This window comes from Balaenoptera ricei, chromosome 17 (assembly GCF_028023285.1).
Source record: "Balaenoptera ricei isolate mBalRic1 chromosome 17, mBalRic1.hap2, whole genome shotgun sequence".
Lineage (NCBI taxonomy): Eukaryota > Metazoa > Chordata > Mammalia > Artiodactyla > Balaenopteridae > Balaenoptera > Balaenoptera ricei.
The window spans coordinates 16240410-16258895 of record NC_082655.1 but is presented as its reverse complement, the minus strand read 5'-3'; the positions used below and the strand labels follow the sequence as shown (position 1 = coordinate 16258895).

Sequence of the window (18486 nt, the reverse complement as noted above, 5' to 3'; positions counted from 1 at the left end):
ACCTCCACCAAGCCTGGCGCCGCAGCCGCTCTAGGACCACGTGCCGCTCCGCCCCGCCCCTGGCCCCACCCAACTGGCGGGGCTTCGCCCACCAGGGACCACGCTGTCCTCCTCGCCCTGGGCTCCGCCCACTGTGAACTCACGCCTTCACCCAACCCCGGATCCGCCTACGTCGCCCTGGCTCCACCCTCACGGGACCAGCACTGCGCGCCTCGAGCTCCGCCCACCTCGTTCCAAGCTTCGCACGCCGGGACTTTGCGTCGCTCGCCCCGCCCAGGCTCCGCCCAACAGGACTTGCCCCACCAACCCAGGGCAGCTCGCGTCCGCCCACTGACCACCACCACCCCCGCCCCCCCGCCTCGGCTCCACCCTTCCGGAATCTGCAACGCGCGCTTCAAACTCCGTGCGCGGGGATCCTGCGCGCCTGCTCGCCCAGGCTCCGCCTACCCTGCCCTAGGCCCCACCACCCGGGGACGCCACCAGCGGCCTCGAGCTCCGCCCACTCCGTCCCCCGAACCCTCGTTGCGCGTAGTGCGCCGACGCCTTCGCCGAAGCCTGCCCGCGGGGCTGGTCCAGTCGGTCCGCCTCAGGCCTGTGCCGAGGCCCACCATGGAAGGGGACGTCTCCGCCGCCGCAGGCGCCCACTACCAGCCGGCCAGCCCCCCGCGGGACGCCTGTGTCTACAACAGCTGCTACTGGTGAGGGGGCGCGGGGCCGGCTCCCGGCATCTCCCTGGCCCGCTCGACCGCGGCGTCGCAGCCGGGCCCCGCCTCTTCCCGGCCCCTCCCCGGGGGCGCTTGGGGCCTTGGCTGGCGAGTTTTCCGGTTTGAGGGGAGGAGGGAGCGGGAGTTGCAGCCCTTGTTCCTTGAGTCGAGTGTGGGCGTTTGGGTGGGTGAGTGGGTATTCGCCAGAGTGGTAGGGTCGGTGGTGCGTTACTTCTCCCCGGCTCCTTTCGCTTGGACGTTTGTCAGCAGATCTCAAGGCTTGGGCGGCCAGGAAGGGGAGTTGGAGGTGGAGGGTGGACCGCAGAGAGCCTTTGGAAATTATTCTGCTGAAGCCTGCGTGGTTTCACACAGATGTGAAGGTCATCTTAATTTTGGAAGAGAATGAAAGCGCAAAGATCTTACAGTAACATTCCCAAGATCACCCAGCTAATAGCAGCCCGTCAGGCCCTTTTGTACCAGAAACCAGGATCTGAACCGCCGTGTCGTCATTATAATAGTGATTACATTTACACGTAGCACTTGATGTATGCCAAGCATTGTTCTGAGACGTTTATGTAAACGAAGTCATGTGAGCCCCACAGTTACACGAGGAGGTCGGTACTGTTGTCCCCATTTTAAAGGTGAGTACATTGGAGCACAGAGGGATGCAAGTAATTTGCCTAAGGCCACATAGCTTGTGAGTGAAGGAATGGGGATTTACACGCAGAGTTTGGCTCTGGAGTCCACACACTGTACCCCTGTCCTAGGCCACCTCTGTGGCTGAATCACCACTCTTATCTTGGTCCTTTTCACTCTCCCACCTACCTTTCCCTTGCTTGAATAATGACTTCTAACCCCACTTTCCAGTCCCTGCACAAAAAACCTTAGGGCCCTCTAAAACTACCTTTCCCTCCTTCAGATGGTCACCAAACCGCTGCTATGAAGAGCTCCCCATTTGTTCAGCTCTGACTGCATGTCAAGCCTAGTGCCAAGTACTTCCATCCATGCTTAGGAGATAGGTCTTTTGTTATCATTCTCCTCACGAAAAGACTGAGCCACAGAGAGGCCTGTTGTTTGCCCAAGGTCACACATCTAGCCAGTGGTGGTGCTGAACCTGGAACCTCTGCAATGGTGGGACCATGCTTCTTCTGCACTTTACTTCTGCCCTGTCTCTCACCTCAGTCCTGTTAGTTCTTGTCCTTAACATCCATTGATTGTTTTATTCATTCATTCAGTAAATGTTTATTGGAGCGTGTGATGCATGATTCTAGGCACTAGAGATACAGCAGTGAAGAAAATAGACATGTTCCCTGGTAAGATCTCGTACTTCTTACATTTTGGTTGGGGGAAAGCAGACAAAACCAAGTTTAGCCATGTTTGGGAGTGTTAAGTGCTATGAGAAACATAGAACAAGGTAAGGGACGATGACTCACTATATTATTAGGATATTTAAAGATTTTATTTATTTATTTATTTAGTACTCCAATAAAGATGTTAATTAAAAAAAAATCCCTAAGAAATTCTTTTGTATTCCAGAAACCACAAAAGGTATTATTTATAAAATGACATTTGAACAGAGAGCTGAAGAAAAAGAGGGCGGGAGCTTTGTGGGTATTGGCAGGAGATCATGCCAGGCAGGGGGAACAGCAGGTGCAGAGGCTCTCAGAAGGAAGCGTGCGAGAGTATTCTAGGAACGACAAGGAGGCCTCCACGATTCGAGTGGAGCAGTCCGGTGGAAGAATAGGAGGAGGTGAATGTCTCTTTAATAGAACGTCTCCTTATAGTTCCTTCAGCCATGGGCCAGACCCTCCTCAGCTGGCCGTTGGGGCCTGTTTCAGTCCTTCCTAACAAGCATCTCTGCCCAGCTCTCCACTAGCCTATTAGGTCTTTAACTTCAGCTGGCTTCACACTGCTCAAAGCCATTCTAAATATGAACGTGCCAGAGAATCACCTGGAGCTTGTAAAACATGCAGATTTAGGGTCCTACCCCAGAGAGTCTGGATATGTGAGCAGCACGGTAGAGGAGTCTGAGTTTGGTCCATCAATCACGTTTCAAGGAACTCAGGCCTAGACAATAAAGTCTGTCATCTGAGTGTAGCAAGCCGTCTGAAGATCTGGTCACCACCTGTTCCTTTGACCTCATTGTGAACCTGCCGTCTCTGCTCTACCCGAGGGTTTCTCAGCCTTGCCTCTGTTGACATTTTGAGCATGGAAATTCTTTGTTTGGGGGCCTGTCCTGTGTATGGCAGGCTCTACCCACTAGATGCCCATACCACCCTCGCCCAGTCTATCACAATCCAAAATGTCACCAGACATTGCCAGATGTCCCCTGGGGGGCAAAATCGCCTCTCATGGAGAACCAGTGCTCTACCCTGTCTGAACACATCAGGTAGGTGCACCTTTCTACGTTTGCTCCTGCAGATGCTTCTAACTTGAAATAAATGCCTCTCCTCTACTACTGTTAGCCTCTGTCAGATGTTACTTATCTTTTAAGACCCAACTTAATGATAATAGTGGAAGCCAATGTTTGTGTGGCTCTGTGCAGTTTGCAAAGCATTTTTGATTCTGTTGTAATTGTTCTGGATTTTTTCAAACATTTGTTGAGCACTTGCTGTGTGCTAGGGATTCTCCCCTTCTGCATGCTTCTCTGACCTCAGCCCATCACCGTTAACCCTTGCAGAATCCCAGCCCTAATACTGCTTTGTCAGCATTTCTGCTACCCAAATAATCAGCTGACAGCCTGGGGCATTATTATTATCACCCACTTTTTTTTTTTTTTTTTTTTTTTTAACCAGTTAAATGAGTTCCAGGACTCACACCCGATCCAGGGCACTTTCTATTCCAGCAGTGACTCCCAGCATTTCCAAGGATAAGGCCCTCTTATTTTTATTAGCATCGAAAGTCTCGAGATCCTCCTCCATAATATTGATTGTACTCTTGCAAAAAAAAATCCAGAAAAAGGAATTGCAAATTCAGTAACTCATGTTTAATTTTGCTTTTTCTCTGTGTAACATTCGCACATACTTGAAAAGTGATAGCAGAGTATGTCCAGGCTACATGTGTGTTCAGCCTACCACTAGTGCTTGTGGTACATATGCATTCAGGAACTTTTTGGATTAACTCTGTGCCCATTCTTGGGAGGGGGAAGGGGAACATCAAGGAGCACCCACTGACCTATACCTCCTCCATCGTCCTGTATCCCTCAGAATTAATGACTCCCTCCTCTGTGTTTGCTCTATGCATGTTCTATGGCCTTTATGACGCTTACTTATTTATGGATCTGTAGGGCTCCTCTGAACGTCTGTGAGCTCTAATTTATCATTACATCCTCCAGGCACTTAGCACAGTGCTTTGTACATCACAGGCTCTTTGTGGTCAACTCTCCAAAATGTCTATAGGATGGGCAGACAAATGTTTTCTCAAAACTTGGTCTGAGAACATCCAGATTAAAAAAATTTTAGCTACTACGTGTTACATGTCACATTGAAACAGTAAAATTTTGTTACTCCGTGCTACACATCCTGTAGAATTAGTAGCAATCTCCTGTTGGTACCTCTACCACCATTTTTTTCTGTTAAGGCTTCTTAGGTGTTTTAGGGAAAAACAAAATCATAGAAAAATACAGACGCTCAACTTCGGTACTTTTTTTTTTTTTTTTTTATTTTAGAATGCTTTTTATTTCAACACTTACAGGATGTGTGTAAGGCATGTTCACAAGTATTTGTTTGACGTTATGTACAAAACACGTTCTCTCTCTCTCCAGCTGCTCTTCTTTCCCTTTGTACCTGCTGCTACAAACTGGGCCCTGTGTATCTTCATATCTACAAGTCCTCAGTTATTTTGAACATGCAGACAATGTTTTAGGGACCTGCTTCAAAATATGGAGGAAGCTTCTATGCACTAAGTCACTAAGACATCAAAACTCACAGGGAACCAAGGCAGAGGGAAGCAACCAAATCAGCTCATGAACTTGGGGCTGTGAGCTTCTAGGGGGTAACAAAGAACACACGGAAAAACATTTTTTGACCCTTCCTGTTTGAGAGAAATGGAATGTGTCCACAATTCATGTTTCTTCAACTTCGGTACTTTAAGCCTAGTTGTATGGAGCGTTGAGACAGGTGGACGAGAGCAAGACTGAAGGGAAAGTGTGTCTTTCCACAGAAAGGCGCCAGTCCTCAGTGCCGTTTGTGTCTTGCCTCATTTTCGGGTAGCATGGTGTAGGTGGCTGGAAATTAGGTTTTGACAAATCGAGTCAGTTGTGTGAGCAGGGTGTTGGTGTAGCTAATTTTGAGCGGAGGTGCTGTGTGACTCATTAGAAGAAGACAGGACCCCAAAGCCTGGGCTGTGAATACTGCCAGGAGTGACTGGGCTTGCCCATGCTGGAGTGTGGCTACCAGTGTGGCTTGGTTTGATGCACTGGACACTGCTTTACTTGGAGGGCTCTACCACTGCTTCAGATAGCTGAAGGCCTCTCATATAGAAGAGATTCAGCTGGGGCAGAAGTATAAGGAAGGTGGATTTCAGTTCAGTATGAGGAAGAACTTTCTAAAAGTCAGGACCTCTTCCGTACCGGAGAGGCTCAGGGAATACCACTCACAAGGGGCTCCCTCCAAAAGAATTCCTGGACATATCACATCGCTGTCCCGATACTTTCCAGTCAGGAGTCCTCCTACAAAATACCCATCCTGCCCCATTCCAAAGGGGAGCAGGAAACCAATGTTAACTAAGATTTCTTGAGTGTTTATGATGTGATTATACCCATTTTACAGAGGAGAAAAGCAGACACTCAGCGAGGTCAAGATGTCCAAAACTTCTTACCTTGTGAGTGGCTGAGTTGGAGTTCCAGCTGTATCTCAAGTCCCTGGACTCAAAGCTTATGGAATATTGCCATAGCATTTGAGTAGTTTATTAAATGCCTCCATACCCTAGTACTGCTGACAGAGGTAACGAGCTCTGCGTCTGCAGAGGGGTCCATGCGCAGTTTAGGTTGGTAACAGCTTGCTGGGGATTTATTTTTTTAAAGCTTTTTAATTTTTAATTTATGTTTGGCTGCGTTGGGTCTTCGTTGCTGCGCGCGGGCTTTCTCTAGTTGCGGCGAGCGGGGGGCTACTCTTCGTGGCGGTGCACGGGCTCCTCAGTGCTGTGGCTTCTCCTGTTGCGGACCATGGGCTGTAGGCGTGTGGGCTCAGAAGTTGTGGCTTGCAGGCTCTAGAGCGCAGGCTCAGTAGTTGTGGCACACAGGCTTCGCTGCTCCGCGGCACGTGGGAATCTTTCCAGACCAGGGATCAAACCCGTGTCCCCTGCATTGGCAGGCGGATTCTTAACCACTGCGCCACCAGCAAAGTCCCTTGCTGGGGATGTTTTTGAGAAGGTTCAACTGTTAGCCAGTTGTTGGATGAGATGGTGTTTCAGGTCTCTACCAATTTTTTTAAATGTCATTATCAGTCTTTTGTTCAAATTTGAAAGACATAGAGTGTTCTTGCTTAATTATATTGATTAAACAATTACTTTATTTCAGTGAAGAAAATATTTGGAAGCTCTGTGAATACATCAAAAACCACGACCAGTATCCTTTAGAAGAGTGTTATGCTGTCTTCATATCTAATGAGAGGAAGATGGTAAGTTGGGGAGTGATTGTGGAAATTTAAGATTACATTAGAAGCTAAATAGACCATGGGTTTAGCACTGTTCTAAAATGTGCTTTATAAAACACAGCAACATTTTAAAGTTTGTTTTTGAATGAGATTTTTTTCCTACCAGGACATGGTTGAGTTAGTAGAGCTTAGTCCCTTACTTGCAGATAAGGAAATATGTGATGGTATGTTTATGCAAATAAAATCTACTTTCTTTAGGTATTAAGTTAGAGCATTTTAAATTAAACTTAATTTTTAAATTAAGTTAGAGGCACATATTCTCAGGTTTGAAGTAAAGGTTTCTTTGTTTCTGGAGTTTTAATGGAACTGTAGTAAACTTCTATGAAGTATTAAGAAAAGTAAGCCCTTAATATTTTGTAAAGCACTTTTGCGAGCATCATCTTGTTTGATCCCAATGGAAACCCTGTGAAGTAGACGAGGTCCAGACAGCTGTCTCCGTTTTATAGATGAGGAAATAGAGACTCAGGGAGGTCCCATGAATAATTAAGTGGGAAAGCAAGATTTGAACCTGCCAGGAATTCAAATTCCTAGTTTAGGTCTCTTTCTACTCTCCAGAAAACATCTTGTAATTAATTATTTCTCCTTCATTGTTAAGGACACTTGGAAGGATTTGGATTTCTTCTTATCCATTCATTCTTTCACCTTGATTGTTGGTTGCCTAGAAATATTTTATTTTTCATGTATGTATTGCTTTAAAGAATTTAGTAGTGGTTTAACTGAAGTTGTGGCTTAGGAGAGTTATTGTATTTTGTAGATACCTATCTGGAAACAGCAGGCAAGACCTGGAGATGGACCTGTGATCTGGGTAAGATGGTCAACACAGACAGCTTCTGATGCAATAGTACTTGTAATCCATGAGTGGTCTTTATGTTTTGGTAGAGCAGAAATGATGGGGCAGTAGAGAAAGACTATGATAATTATTAATAATTTGACTTCCTGACGATAGATGTTATTTGGTCTAAGGTAGAAGCACTTATGGGCATGTTTTCTTTTAATTTTGAAATTATTATAGGAATGATTTTAAATGGCTGATGTAGCAGATATATTTGTTATCTAGACTCTTGTCTATTTAGCACTGGAAGGAACTTGAGCAGTATCTAGTCCAGCTGCACAGTAGAATTATCCAGAGACTGTTAAAAATACAGGTTTCTGGGAATTCCCTGGCAGTCCAGTGGTTAGGACTCAGGGCTTTCACTGGCAGGGGCCTGGGTTCAATCCCTGGTCGGGGAGCTAAGATCCTGCAAGATGTGCGACATGGCAGAAAAAAAAAAGAAAAAAGAAAAAAAAAATAAAGGTTTTTGATCTAGTCGATCTAGAGGTTCAGGAGTTAGTGTTCTTAGTAAACTTCTGAGTGAATATGACTGGCATTTGGAAAACATGGATCTGCTCCAACCCCTTCATTTTTCAGGTGAAGAAACAAGCCAAGAAAGGCAAAGTGACTAGCTCAGGGTCATTTAGCTGATCATTGTCAGGGCTGGGTCCTTTCCGGTACACATCCATATGTCACCTTAAACTGGTCCCCTGAAGAATGGAATTGATTATGCTAAGAAACATGAAGATAAAGTAAAACTCCATTCATGATAATGCAACAAACATCGGGTTTCTGATGCTTATTTAGAATAAGATATCATTTGAATTGGCTTCATTCACTTACTTAACATATATTTATTGAGTGCCTCTTATATGCCACGCTCAAAATAGACTGAAATCCTTGGCCTCATGCTCTTGCTTCCTTCACCAGCAGGGGATCCGCTGCTCTAACATTGAAGCCCAAATCCAGCAGTGTTGGGTTAGGAGTGCAGGCTGAGTCGGACACATTGGGGTTAAACCCCAGTCCTCACATTGGTGGGCTGTGTGAGCTGGACAGGTTGTTTACGCTCTTTCTTCGGTGTCTTCCTCTGGTCACTGGAGGCTTTGGTGAGATAATGCATTTGAAGCATTGTCCTGGTATCTGGTACCAGTGCTCTAGAAGAGTTAGCTATTATTGTTAGCAGAGCTACAGTAACCCCAGTTGCGTACTGTCCATCTGCCCTGGCAATCATGCCCATTGCTGAAGTGCTCAGCTGATTTTGAGTCACGGTCTTGCTTCCTGTCTTCAGGAAACTCGCAGGGAAAGGACCTGTCCCCCTTTACACAGCAGCTCATGGCGGCTCAGGGTGGGGAACCTTGTTTCAGGAAGTGTCCCCACAGATTTTCTATGTGGAGTAAGTCTCTGGCAGATTGATCTGGGTCTCACTGCTGTTCTGTTGCAGGGAATGGGTAGGCTTCCCTAAGTGGGTAGAGGCATGATCCCTGAAGGAACTGATCACTCTCTAAGTGGACATCCCTGCCTCTAGCCCCACTGGGTCTTTTCCAGGCATTTGGACAAGCTCTGTACCCAACTCAGAGAGTGAGGCTATTGCTGGAATCTGCATTCCTTGGTTCCCCATCTCTGCCGTGAAGGTGACTCCTAGTTGAGACCTGCTTTCCCTCTCGAGTTCACCAACCATCTGTTAAGTAGGAATATGGACCCGAGCTAACCAGAAGGATATTCCTTGTTTATGCTTTTTCCTCTCTCTCTTTTTTTTTTGGGTTGCACCTCGTTCCCTGGTCTTAGTTCCCCGACCAGGGGATGAGCACACGCTCCCTGCAGTGGAAGTGTGGGGTCTTAAACGCTGGACCGCCAGGGGAGTCCCTGTTTGTGCCTTTCCACAAGTTGTGTCCTCCTTCTGGGAAGCTCTCCCCTTCAGGCAAGAGGCAGTGACGGCAGCCTTTCCTCAGTGAAACGCTCCTTAGCAGTTGCCTGCCTTTTCCTCCCCGCCCACACCCACCCCCCCACACCTTGGTTGGCTTTTTATAAGGCTGATTATTTACATAGTAGTCTCATTAATTCTCTCAGTAATACTGTGAGGTAAACACCGCAGTGATCTCCGTCCTATAGAGGAGGAAGCTGGCTGGTGGTGGGGCTGAGGCTGAGCCAGGTGGCCCCGCTTCAGGTGCCTTTGCCTGCGTGCTCTCCCACCTCCGCTGAATTACCTCATCATCTCGTTGGTCTGCAGCAGTTGACTTGTGTTTCCCACTCGCTTCTCTAGGAACTCCTTGAGGGTAAGGACCTATCTTTCTCATCTTCGTATCTGTATTTTAATAGCATGGTTTCCCACAAAAAAATAGGGAGTACATATTTCCAACAAAACAGTAATACAGCATAGAAGACGTCAAGAGAGAAACAGATTTTGGATACGGCGGAGACTACTTCTGGCAGGGGTGGGAGAAGATCAAAGATGGGCTCATGGGGAAGAAAGCATCTGAGCCGGAGCTTGAGTGATAGATATGCGGAGAGCGGAGGAGAAGGTGATGCAGATGGAGCCGAGTAACGAGCACGCCTGGGGGAAGGGAGTCGTGGACTGTTACCGGGGGAGCGGCGCTTAGTTCATGTATCTGGAGGGTAGGATGCATTAAGGGGAGGACAGGGAATAAGCTTTCGTTTCCGATGCTATTCTGCTTTCTAAGATAGAACTGGAGCCAAAGGAAGCACTTTCAGCTCTGATGGTGCAACATCTCCAGTCTCAATTATGTTCCCCACCTCACTGGGTCAAATGAAACATCGTTTGAGAAAGTGCTTTGTAAGCTCTGAAGTACTAGAAATGTAAGATGGTATTTCTAACATTGTATTAATGTGATTGAACTTTTTATCTCGCAGTGCTGTTCTCTGTGAGCGCGTTTTTCTTCTGAGGAGCTCTAAGCATCACACTGCCCTCATGTCCATTGATAAACCTCCCTGACGTCCCTTCCAGCCCTTAGCTGGTTTGGGCAGTGCCCCGTGTCCGGGAGTGAGAGTGAGAATTCACATGTGCGCTGGGACCCAGCTGTGCAGGAGAAGCTGTCTGTATTCTTCTTCCTTAATGGCTACAGATTAGGGCTTGGCTGACTTAAAAACAATAACAACCACATTTTAAAGTCCTTCCCCTCTCCAGGCTCACCTCAAGCTGTCCCCTTTGTTAATGGTTTGGAGAATATCCTTGTAGACTTGTTTCTCTGTACTCATATGCATGCATGTGTACTTCTGAATGCACATGTCTGTCTTTATATACACATAAATTTAAAAAATAATGTATAATACATAATCTTCAATTTGCTTTTTCCATCCAACTGTGTAACATGGACTTAGTCCAATTTCCACAAAAATTTACCTACTTCTCTTTAGCAGCTGCGTAGGACTCCGTCCTATGGCTGCATCGTGATTTGTTAACCATTCCCCTCTTGGTGGACTTCTGGTTGCTTCTGAATTTTCAGTGTTATAAACAGTGCTGCAGAGATTTTCTTTGTTTATATACCTTTACATGCATGTGGCCATACTTCTATAGGCTGGATCCCTAATGGTAAAATTGCTGGATCGAAAGGTGAACATTTAATGTACATGAACATTTCCACTATTTGACTGTTCCCTGTCGCTGGACATTTGGTCTGCTTTCAGGGTTTTGTGTTTGCTTTATTTTGCTATTATAAGGAGGACTGTCTTAGTCTTGTATATGTTTTTTTGTTTGTTTTTAAGGCTTCAACTTTTTTTTTTTTTTAAGATTTATTATTTATTTATTTTTGGCTGTGTCGGGTCTTAGTTGCAACACGTGGTATCTTCGTTGAGGCATGTGGGATCTTTTGTTGGTGCACACGGGCTTCTCTCTAGTTGTGGTGTGCGGGTTTTCTCTCTCTAGTTGTGGTGCACGGGTTCCAGAGCGCATGGGCTCTAGTTTGCGGCACGCGGGCTCTGTAGTTGAGGCGTGCGAGCTCAGTAGTTGTGGCGCGCGGGCTTAGTTGCCCTGCAGCATGTGGGATCTAGTTCCCTGACCAGGGATTGAACCCACGTCCCCTGCATTGTAAGGTGGATTCTTTACCACTGGACCACCAGGGAAGTGCCTTGTATCTGTTTTTGATGATATATATGCATTATTACTATAACCTTGGAATACACCATCATAAGGTAACCTGGTTAACTTCAGCAACTTTTACTTCTAGGATTACCATGTTGTCTTGCTTCATGTTTCAAGTGGAGGACAGAGCTTCATTTATGATCTTGACACTGTTCTGCCATTTCCCTGCCCCTTTGATACTTACGTGGAAGATGCCTTTAAGTCTGATGAGGACATCCATCCACAGTTCAGAAGGTGAGGAAATTCAGGGTGGATTTACCTACTTTCTGAAGTTGGGCCTTGACAATTAGACAGCGTTACTTTGTGTGTTTGTTTTTGCATTGGTTTTGTAAAGATCACTTGTCTTGGCTTCACCATTGAGTTGATGTTTGAGAATCATGTGCTCTACAGAAAATTCAAAATGTTTTAAAGTTTTAAAGGTTGTCCGTTGTATAAAAGGTTGGCAGTCTTTAAAAATTTGTGTGATGAGATCCAGAACATTTTCTAACAGTCGTTTTGGGGATTTCTCTCATACTCTTCGTTTTGGGTGCGTGGGTGGTGGGGTGGCGGAGCTGGATGCCTGGTGATGACAGAAGTCTGAGGGCTGAGATGGCAGCACCTGGAAATTACGCCCTTTGCCCCTCATATATACACTGAGTAAGTAAAGGCAACCGGGTACACTTCCATGCCTTTGTAGTTTGGGATTTCAGCTGATCATTTCTCATGGCATCTTTAACAGGTATTAAAGCTACATATATATTTGTGTATCACTAATAGTACAAAAATGCCTGTCTAGTTTTGTGCATGTCATAGAAAATGAGTCTATATGAGAATTGAGTTAGAATTTCAACTGTGATATAAACGAATGTTGGTTTATGTACAGGAAATTTAGAGTGATCCGCGCAGATTCCTATTTGAAGAACTTTGCTTCTGACCGATCTCACATGAAAGACTCCAGTGGAAACTGGAGAGAACCTCCTCCATCATATCCCTGCATTGAGACTGGAGGTGAGCCAAGGACGCCCTCTCACAGGGGTTGCCCATCACTGTGCAGATGAGCGTGGCCCCTTAACCAGGGACGAGAAGCGCGTTGTTCTTCGGGTAAGACTCCCTGAGTGGTGAGAGGTAAGAGGGAGTGTAGTTCTTACATTTATCAGATGCAGAAATGAAGGCACAGGGCGCAGGACCGGAAGGTGCCAGAACTCATGGGAGAGGAAAGGCGTGAGGGAGCCGAACCACGACCCTGTTGCCGGAGTGCTGGGTGTACCTGCTGCTCGCGCCCTGGACTTGGGGAGATCTGCATGTTTGTGCCGCTTAGCGGTGGGACTGGTAGTGCCTTGCCGTGGTGGGTGTCACGTGATGGTGAAGGAAATTCCCAGTGCATCTTTGGGATATGTGAAATGTCGTTTCACTGGCTCTGTGACAAAATCTGCATTAGAAGGAGGTGAGAGCTAGCAGGTTTTATTGCCCCACTCATCTCATTTATGTGCTTTCTCGAGACTTAAGTAGGTAAAAGATTCTTCACCGTGTTACTACTGTTTGGCATTCACCTGAGTTGGAAACATTATTTATGGTGGGAATTAATTCGCAACGTTGCCATTTATTGGTGGAACATCCCCTCACAAGGATGATACCATCTGAGTGAAAATGCTCTGTAAGCTGTGAAGGATGCCAGAAAAATAGGACATTAGTGTTCAGAATTCAGCACGGGAGAAAGTAAAAAATATATTTGGTGTATTTGAAGTGAGTGAACACTGAAAGAGGATTCCAACTCTGAATTTTGAGGCTCTCTGTGAAAAGCTCTCATGATTTTTAAAGTTTATATTGGAGTTACTTTGGGTTCACCAACCTGGTTCCCAGCCTCACCATTAGAATTGGGATAGCTCAGGTCAGGAAGGGGCATCATGGGTCTTGCTTTCAGTCTCACAAACCCTGCTATGCGGCGTGGTCTGGACAATGCTTGCACGGCTCCCCGTTTCTCTTTTACACGTGAGCACTAACGCAGAGCCTGACACGTCGTGGACCTTCAGTAAACACCACCTTGTCAGCCCCGGTCGTTCCTTTGGGTTTTAATGACTACTTCCCAGGAGGTGCCTGGCAAAGGTGCCAGGCTTTGTGCCAACCCCTTCACATCTTATTTACACTTACTCTTCACTTGGTAGACGTGCACTGGAGCGCGTGAAGGTTCAGCCCTCCGCCTGCCCCCGGTGCCCAGCTGGAAGGAGGTAGGCTCCATTAGTACCCTGTGCTCAGGAGCGGGGAGCGCGGTATCTCTTTTTGCCTTCTATGTACTAGCTCGTCAGGGGCCTCCTGAGGTTGACATTGGGACTCAAAGGAATCTGCTCTGAATGTGGGATAAACATACTGGTTTCTCGTGTAGTAATTTAACCACATGTTCATGGTCCTTGTGTGGTAAATCCATTACTTCAAGCCCTGTATTTATCAAAGGAATGTATTTGAAGTTAGGAGACAGGGGAATTACCTTTAGCTAATTAGTATTGCTTTGTAAAAAAAAAAAGGTTAAAAAAGAAAAAAAAATGGTTCAAGAAGACATCAAACTTTAAACTGATGCAGCTTTGTTTTTTTCATAGCAGCTTTCCTTGGTCCCCTGCATTTAGTTATGGAATTGGCCTTTAGGGCTTAAAATTTAGTACATTTGATGTGTTGCACATTACAATTAAGCCTATACATTTAATAATTTTGGTGGTCATGTGTCGGCAGGCCCACTATTTTCAATTCAGCATTTAGTGTATTTTAAATAAAGGAACTCTTTTTTTTTTTCTCCCCTCCCTGAAAAAAGAAGGAAACAGAGATTCACAGTTTTGCAGCCTTGCTCTGAAGGCTCAGTTCCAGTACCAGCCACAGATGGTTCAGTTCTTAAGGACATTTCCCAAGTCTTGGGCTGAGTTATAGGGTCTACCATATTTGTTCCCTTCTCTTTCTGAGCCCTTTGCTGCCTTTTGTCCGCGTTTACCTCGCATCGCCTTGTCTCAGGTGACGTGTTATAGTAACACTGGCTAATTTGAGCCCAGCTGGAGGACCAGTGTTATGTAAACAGAAATGTTGTAGTGCCTCTTGGGGAGATTATAGGCAAGTGCTGATCTGTTATACGTTGATCTTTAAAAATTAAAAAAATTCTTATTTTATTTTTATATGTTATTAGGTAATGAATGCCTGCAGATCGTAATCATCTTTATTTACTTACATTAAAAAGCCCTAGAAAATGAATACAGTTGTATTTCAGAAGTTGAGGTTTCATTTAGCCATTTGTTAAAGATTTTAGCTGACTTGCATGGAGTCTGGCATCTACCCCAGGTAAGCAAGAACTTTTGCCCCATCTCTCCTGGGAGGTGCCTGTTTTTCCTTTATTTTGGATTCCTTGGTCATCGTGCATCCCTGGCTCTCTGATGACTTCAACAGAAGTCCTGCTTTTGCTGATTATCTAGCTTTTCTTGTTGTAAGGGTGGGAGTGACTCTGTTTCTAGTTTTCTGTATCCTAAGTGCTTACCTTCATTTTTGAAAGATATATTTGTTGGGTAATGTATGCTAGTTTTACATGTTTTTTCTTTCAGTTTTTTAAAGGTGTCTCTCTCTTGTTCTCTGCTTGCTTAGTTTCTGATTAAGGAGCATGCCATTGTTCTTGTGTTTGTTTCTCTAAATGTAGTGTGTGTTTTTTCCCTGCTCCGGCTGCTTTTTAAGGTTTTTCTCTTTATCTCTCGATTTCAGCAATTTGGTTATGATGGACTGTAGCATAGTTTTCTTTAGGCTTATTCAACTTGAGGTTTGTTAAGATTCTTACATTGGTGGATTTATAGTTTTCATCGAATTTGGAAACATTTGGCCATTATTTCTTCAAATATATTTTCTGACCTCTCCCCTTTTTTAAAAAAAATTCTTGTCCTTCCCCTGCATGTATGTTAGATGGCTTGTTACTTCTCTTAGGTCAATGATGTTCATTTTTTTTTCAGACTTTTTCTGTATGTGCTTCATTTTGAATAATTATTTTGTCTATAAATTTATTGATCTTTTCTTCTTCATTAACTAATTTGCTGTTAATCCCATCCAGTGCTTTTTTTTTTTCATTGTACCTATTTTATTTTTTCATCTCTAGACATTCCATTTGGGGCTGATTTAATATCTTCCATTTCCCTCTTTGTCATGCTCATGTTTTACCCTACCCTTTTGAGTATACGGAGCATGTTTATAATAGCTGGTCCTTGTCTGCTGATTCTGTTATCTCTGTCGTTTCTGTCTGTGAATGTTGATTGATTTTTCTCCTGGTGTTGAGTCATATTTTCCTGTTTCTTTGTGTGATTCGTAATACTTGGTTGGGTGCCGGGCTTTGTGAATTTGAGGTACTTTTAAAAACAGTGTTGGATTTGCTTCTGGCATGCACTTAAATTCCCGGGGGTCAGCTGGATCCTTTCAGGGCTTGGTTTTAGGCTTTTTTAGTTCAAAGCAGCCTTTCACCCAGGGCTAATTTAGCCCCACTGCTCTGGTGTGACCCTTCTGAGGATTCTATAAAGTGCCCATGTGTTATGAGTTCTCTCTACCCTGGCTGGTGGGGACCATGCAAGTTCTGGGAGTTATTAGACTGACTGCTTTTTGGTGCTTCTTTCCTGGCCTCATGAGATTAGTCCTTAACCAAAGACTTAGGGGTAGAGGAGTGAGTTCCCTCTGCAGAAATCCGGGACACTCCCTGCGTAGTTCTCTCCTCTACCACACTGTGTCCCTCACATGTAGCTGCCAGGCCCTCCTGAACTTGGATCTCTGTCTTCCCATCAGCGGGAAACTCCCATGCTGTTTGTGTCCCTGCCTCAGTGCTGTGGTCTGGAAACAGCCCCCCGGGCAGTGAGCTGGAGGGATCCTACAGCTCCTGCCCTTGTTTCTCTTTTCTTAGCAGTCAGTCGTGTGTTGCCCATTGTCTAGTGTCTGGAAACAGTCGCTAAATATATTTTGTCCACTTTTCTGACAGTCTGTGGTGGAAGTGCAGTTCCCATAACAGTTCTTTGATGAGTAGAAGCATCTCTGTACACACTTAAAAATTTGTAGTATGGAAAATTTAAATCATATACAAAACAAGGCAGAACAGTATATTAGACTTTCAGCATTTATCAGCTCACGGCTGATATCCCATCCACGTATATCCCATCCACTTTCCCCCTTCTTGTATTATGTTGAAGCAAATTCCAGATATTATATCCTTTCAACTCTAAATATTTCAGTATGAATCTCTGAAATATAAGGATTAGTTTAAAAAATATATGACCACAATGCCATTATTACATCTAAAAAAATTAACAATAATTCTTTAAAATCAACCTATATCTCTGTAGTCAGTGTTGAGATTATCGCAGTTATCTCATGAAGTCATAATCTTTTTTCATGTAGTTTGTTCATTTGAATCAAGGTCCAGATACAACCCCCCCATCGTGCTTGGTTGGCATGTCTCTTTAGAGTCTTTTTTAATATGTAGAGATTCCTAGTCCCACTCTCTGTTTTTTTTTTTTTTCTTGTAATTTATTTGTTGAAGAAATGAATCTGGGAGAAACGGTCTGGATTTTGCTGATTGTATCTCTTTTTTATCCTCTGTATTTCCTATAAATTGGCAGCTGTATCCAGTAAACTGGCAGTTTGCTTATTTATGCATTTTTTCATTTAACTTTTTATTTTGAAATAACTTTAGACTGCTAGGGAATTGGTTAAAACAGTACAGAGAGCTCCTGTATACCTCTTACTCAGATTCCAGGGTGATCTGAGAAAACCATAGTGTAATTATCTAAATCAAGAAAATAATAAATCAGTATGAAAATATTGACACAGTACTGTTAACTTACAGACCTTACTTAAATTTTGTAACTTTTCCCCCTATTTCTGTTTTTTGGTCCAGAATCTAACCCAGGATATTACATGTAGTTGTCATGTCTCCTCATCTCATTCTCCTTCAATCTGTGACAATTTATTTATTTTAATTTTTATTGTTTTTCTTTACAACTTTTACCCTTTTGAAGGTACTGGTCATTGACTATGTATAGTGTCCCTCAGTTTGGGTTTGTGTGATGTTTTGTCATGATTAGATTGATGTTATACATTTGAGACAAGAATACCAGAGATGTGATATTGACCCCTTATGAAACATTTGAATAATTTTCCCTACTTTTGGTCTTCTGGGTTGTTTTATTGCTGTTAAGCCAGAATTGTGCTTTCAGTGGACATTTCTTTCATGTATTTTTGTAGATTCCAAAATGAACCTGAATGATTTTATCAGTATGGATCCTGAGGTAGGATGGGGAGCCGTCTACTCACTGTCTGAATTTGTACATCGGTTTGGCAGTCAGAACTACTGAAATTGACCTCTGGATGTAGAGCCATGGAGAAATTCTAGGACGTGAACAATCCACCCCTTCATCTGAGACAGCAAACATTATGGTACATTTGGCTTGGAATTATGCTTTCCTCTTTTAATTCAATTGAGTTGAAGCATAAGTGAACAAAAGAATAAATAGAAACAATTTCTTTTTGGTATGTGAGGTTGAAACTTGATGTAGTTGCTCAGATATTCCTACTGCTCATTTGTTAAAAAATGTGAAGACTTATGCCAGTAATTGCTTTTGTTATGATAAATGTGTGGACTTTGTGTCTGTTTTGGATGGTTCATGTCTCTCCAGCTATACTGTAAGCTCCTTGAGGGCAGGGCTGTGGCCCGTTGCTCTGTGAATCTCTAATGCCCATAAAAGGTGCCCATAAAATGTTTGCTAGTGACTGTGCTGCTGCCTGAAGAGGGCTGACGTTGGGAGCTCAATCAGCAATAAGTATTAGTCTTTCTGGACCATTCATTCTGTTCTTAGCAAAGATCGCAGCCCTCTCAGGCTTAAGTGTTGTTTGGCCTATTTATATATGTTTTTAAATAAAATTGACCTAAATTAATTTTGTTTTGAAGATTTTGTGTCCCTCTTTGATAATCTGGGATACCCAAGAATGTCTCAATTATAGATGGGAATCATTGCTTTAAAATACATTGATCAGTCTTCCTTCCTGAAGATGTTTTGGAAATTTGGCTTTCATCATATAATTCCAGATAAAAGATGTTTCGTATTAAACCAGCATATAGCACTAGCTCTCATTCACGTCCTCCATGGTTCTGTTGTAAAAATGAGCAAATTTCTTATAACAGGGCTGCGCAAACCTTTGCTCTTAGATGAGTCTTCTGCTTACTCAGAAACTTCCATTCAAATCCTCTGC

At 44.1% G+C, this 18486-nt stretch overlaps 1 protein-coding gene across 3 annotated transcripts; it reads left to right on the top strand.

The window, feature by feature from the left end:
• Positions 1-381: 381 nt before the first annotated feature.
• Positions 382-18171, top strand: NTAQ1 (N-terminal glutamine amidase 1). 3 transcript variants are annotated; one of them, XM_059902095.1, is made up of 7 exons: positions 621-698; positions 1077-1345; positions 6223-6322; positions 7113-7163; positions 11351-11499; positions 12128-12252; positions 17482-18171. In XM_059902095.1, the coding sequence occupies exons 3-7, from the start codon at positions 6320-6322 to the stop codon at positions 17589-17591; spliced, it is 438 nt and encodes a 145-aa protein (XP_059758078.1). In that variant the 5' UTR covers positions 621-698; positions 1077-1345; positions 6223-6319; the 3' UTR covers positions 17592-18171. The 3 variants fall into 3 exon arrangements, with proteins under 3 accessions (XP_059758076.1, XP_059758077.1, XP_059758078.1); XM_059902093.1 differs by lacking the exon at positions 1077-1345 and having other exon boundaries at positions 382-698; XM_059902094.1 differs by lacking the exons at positions 1077-1345; positions 17482-18171 and adding an exon at positions 14408-14749 and having other exon boundaries at positions 382-698.
• Positions 18172-18486: the final 315 nt, after the last annotated feature.

What these genes read in the sequence shown, in the direction of transcription:
- NTAQ1 (XM_059902093.1), top strand. Translation starts at nt 610, where the DNA reads ATGGAAGGGGACGTCTCCGCCGCCGCAGGCGCCCACTACCAGCCGGCC. An exon ending in GAGATGGACCTGTGATCTGG is followed by an intron (nt 7,164 to 11,350) that starts GTAAGATGGTCA and finishes TTTTACTTCTAG; the next exon opens with GATTACCATGTTGTCTTGCT. An exon ending in ATCCATCCACAGTTCAGAAG is followed by an intron (nt 11,500 to 12,127) that starts GTGAGGAAATTC and finishes GTTTATGTACAG; the next exon opens with GAAATTTAGAGTGATCCGCG.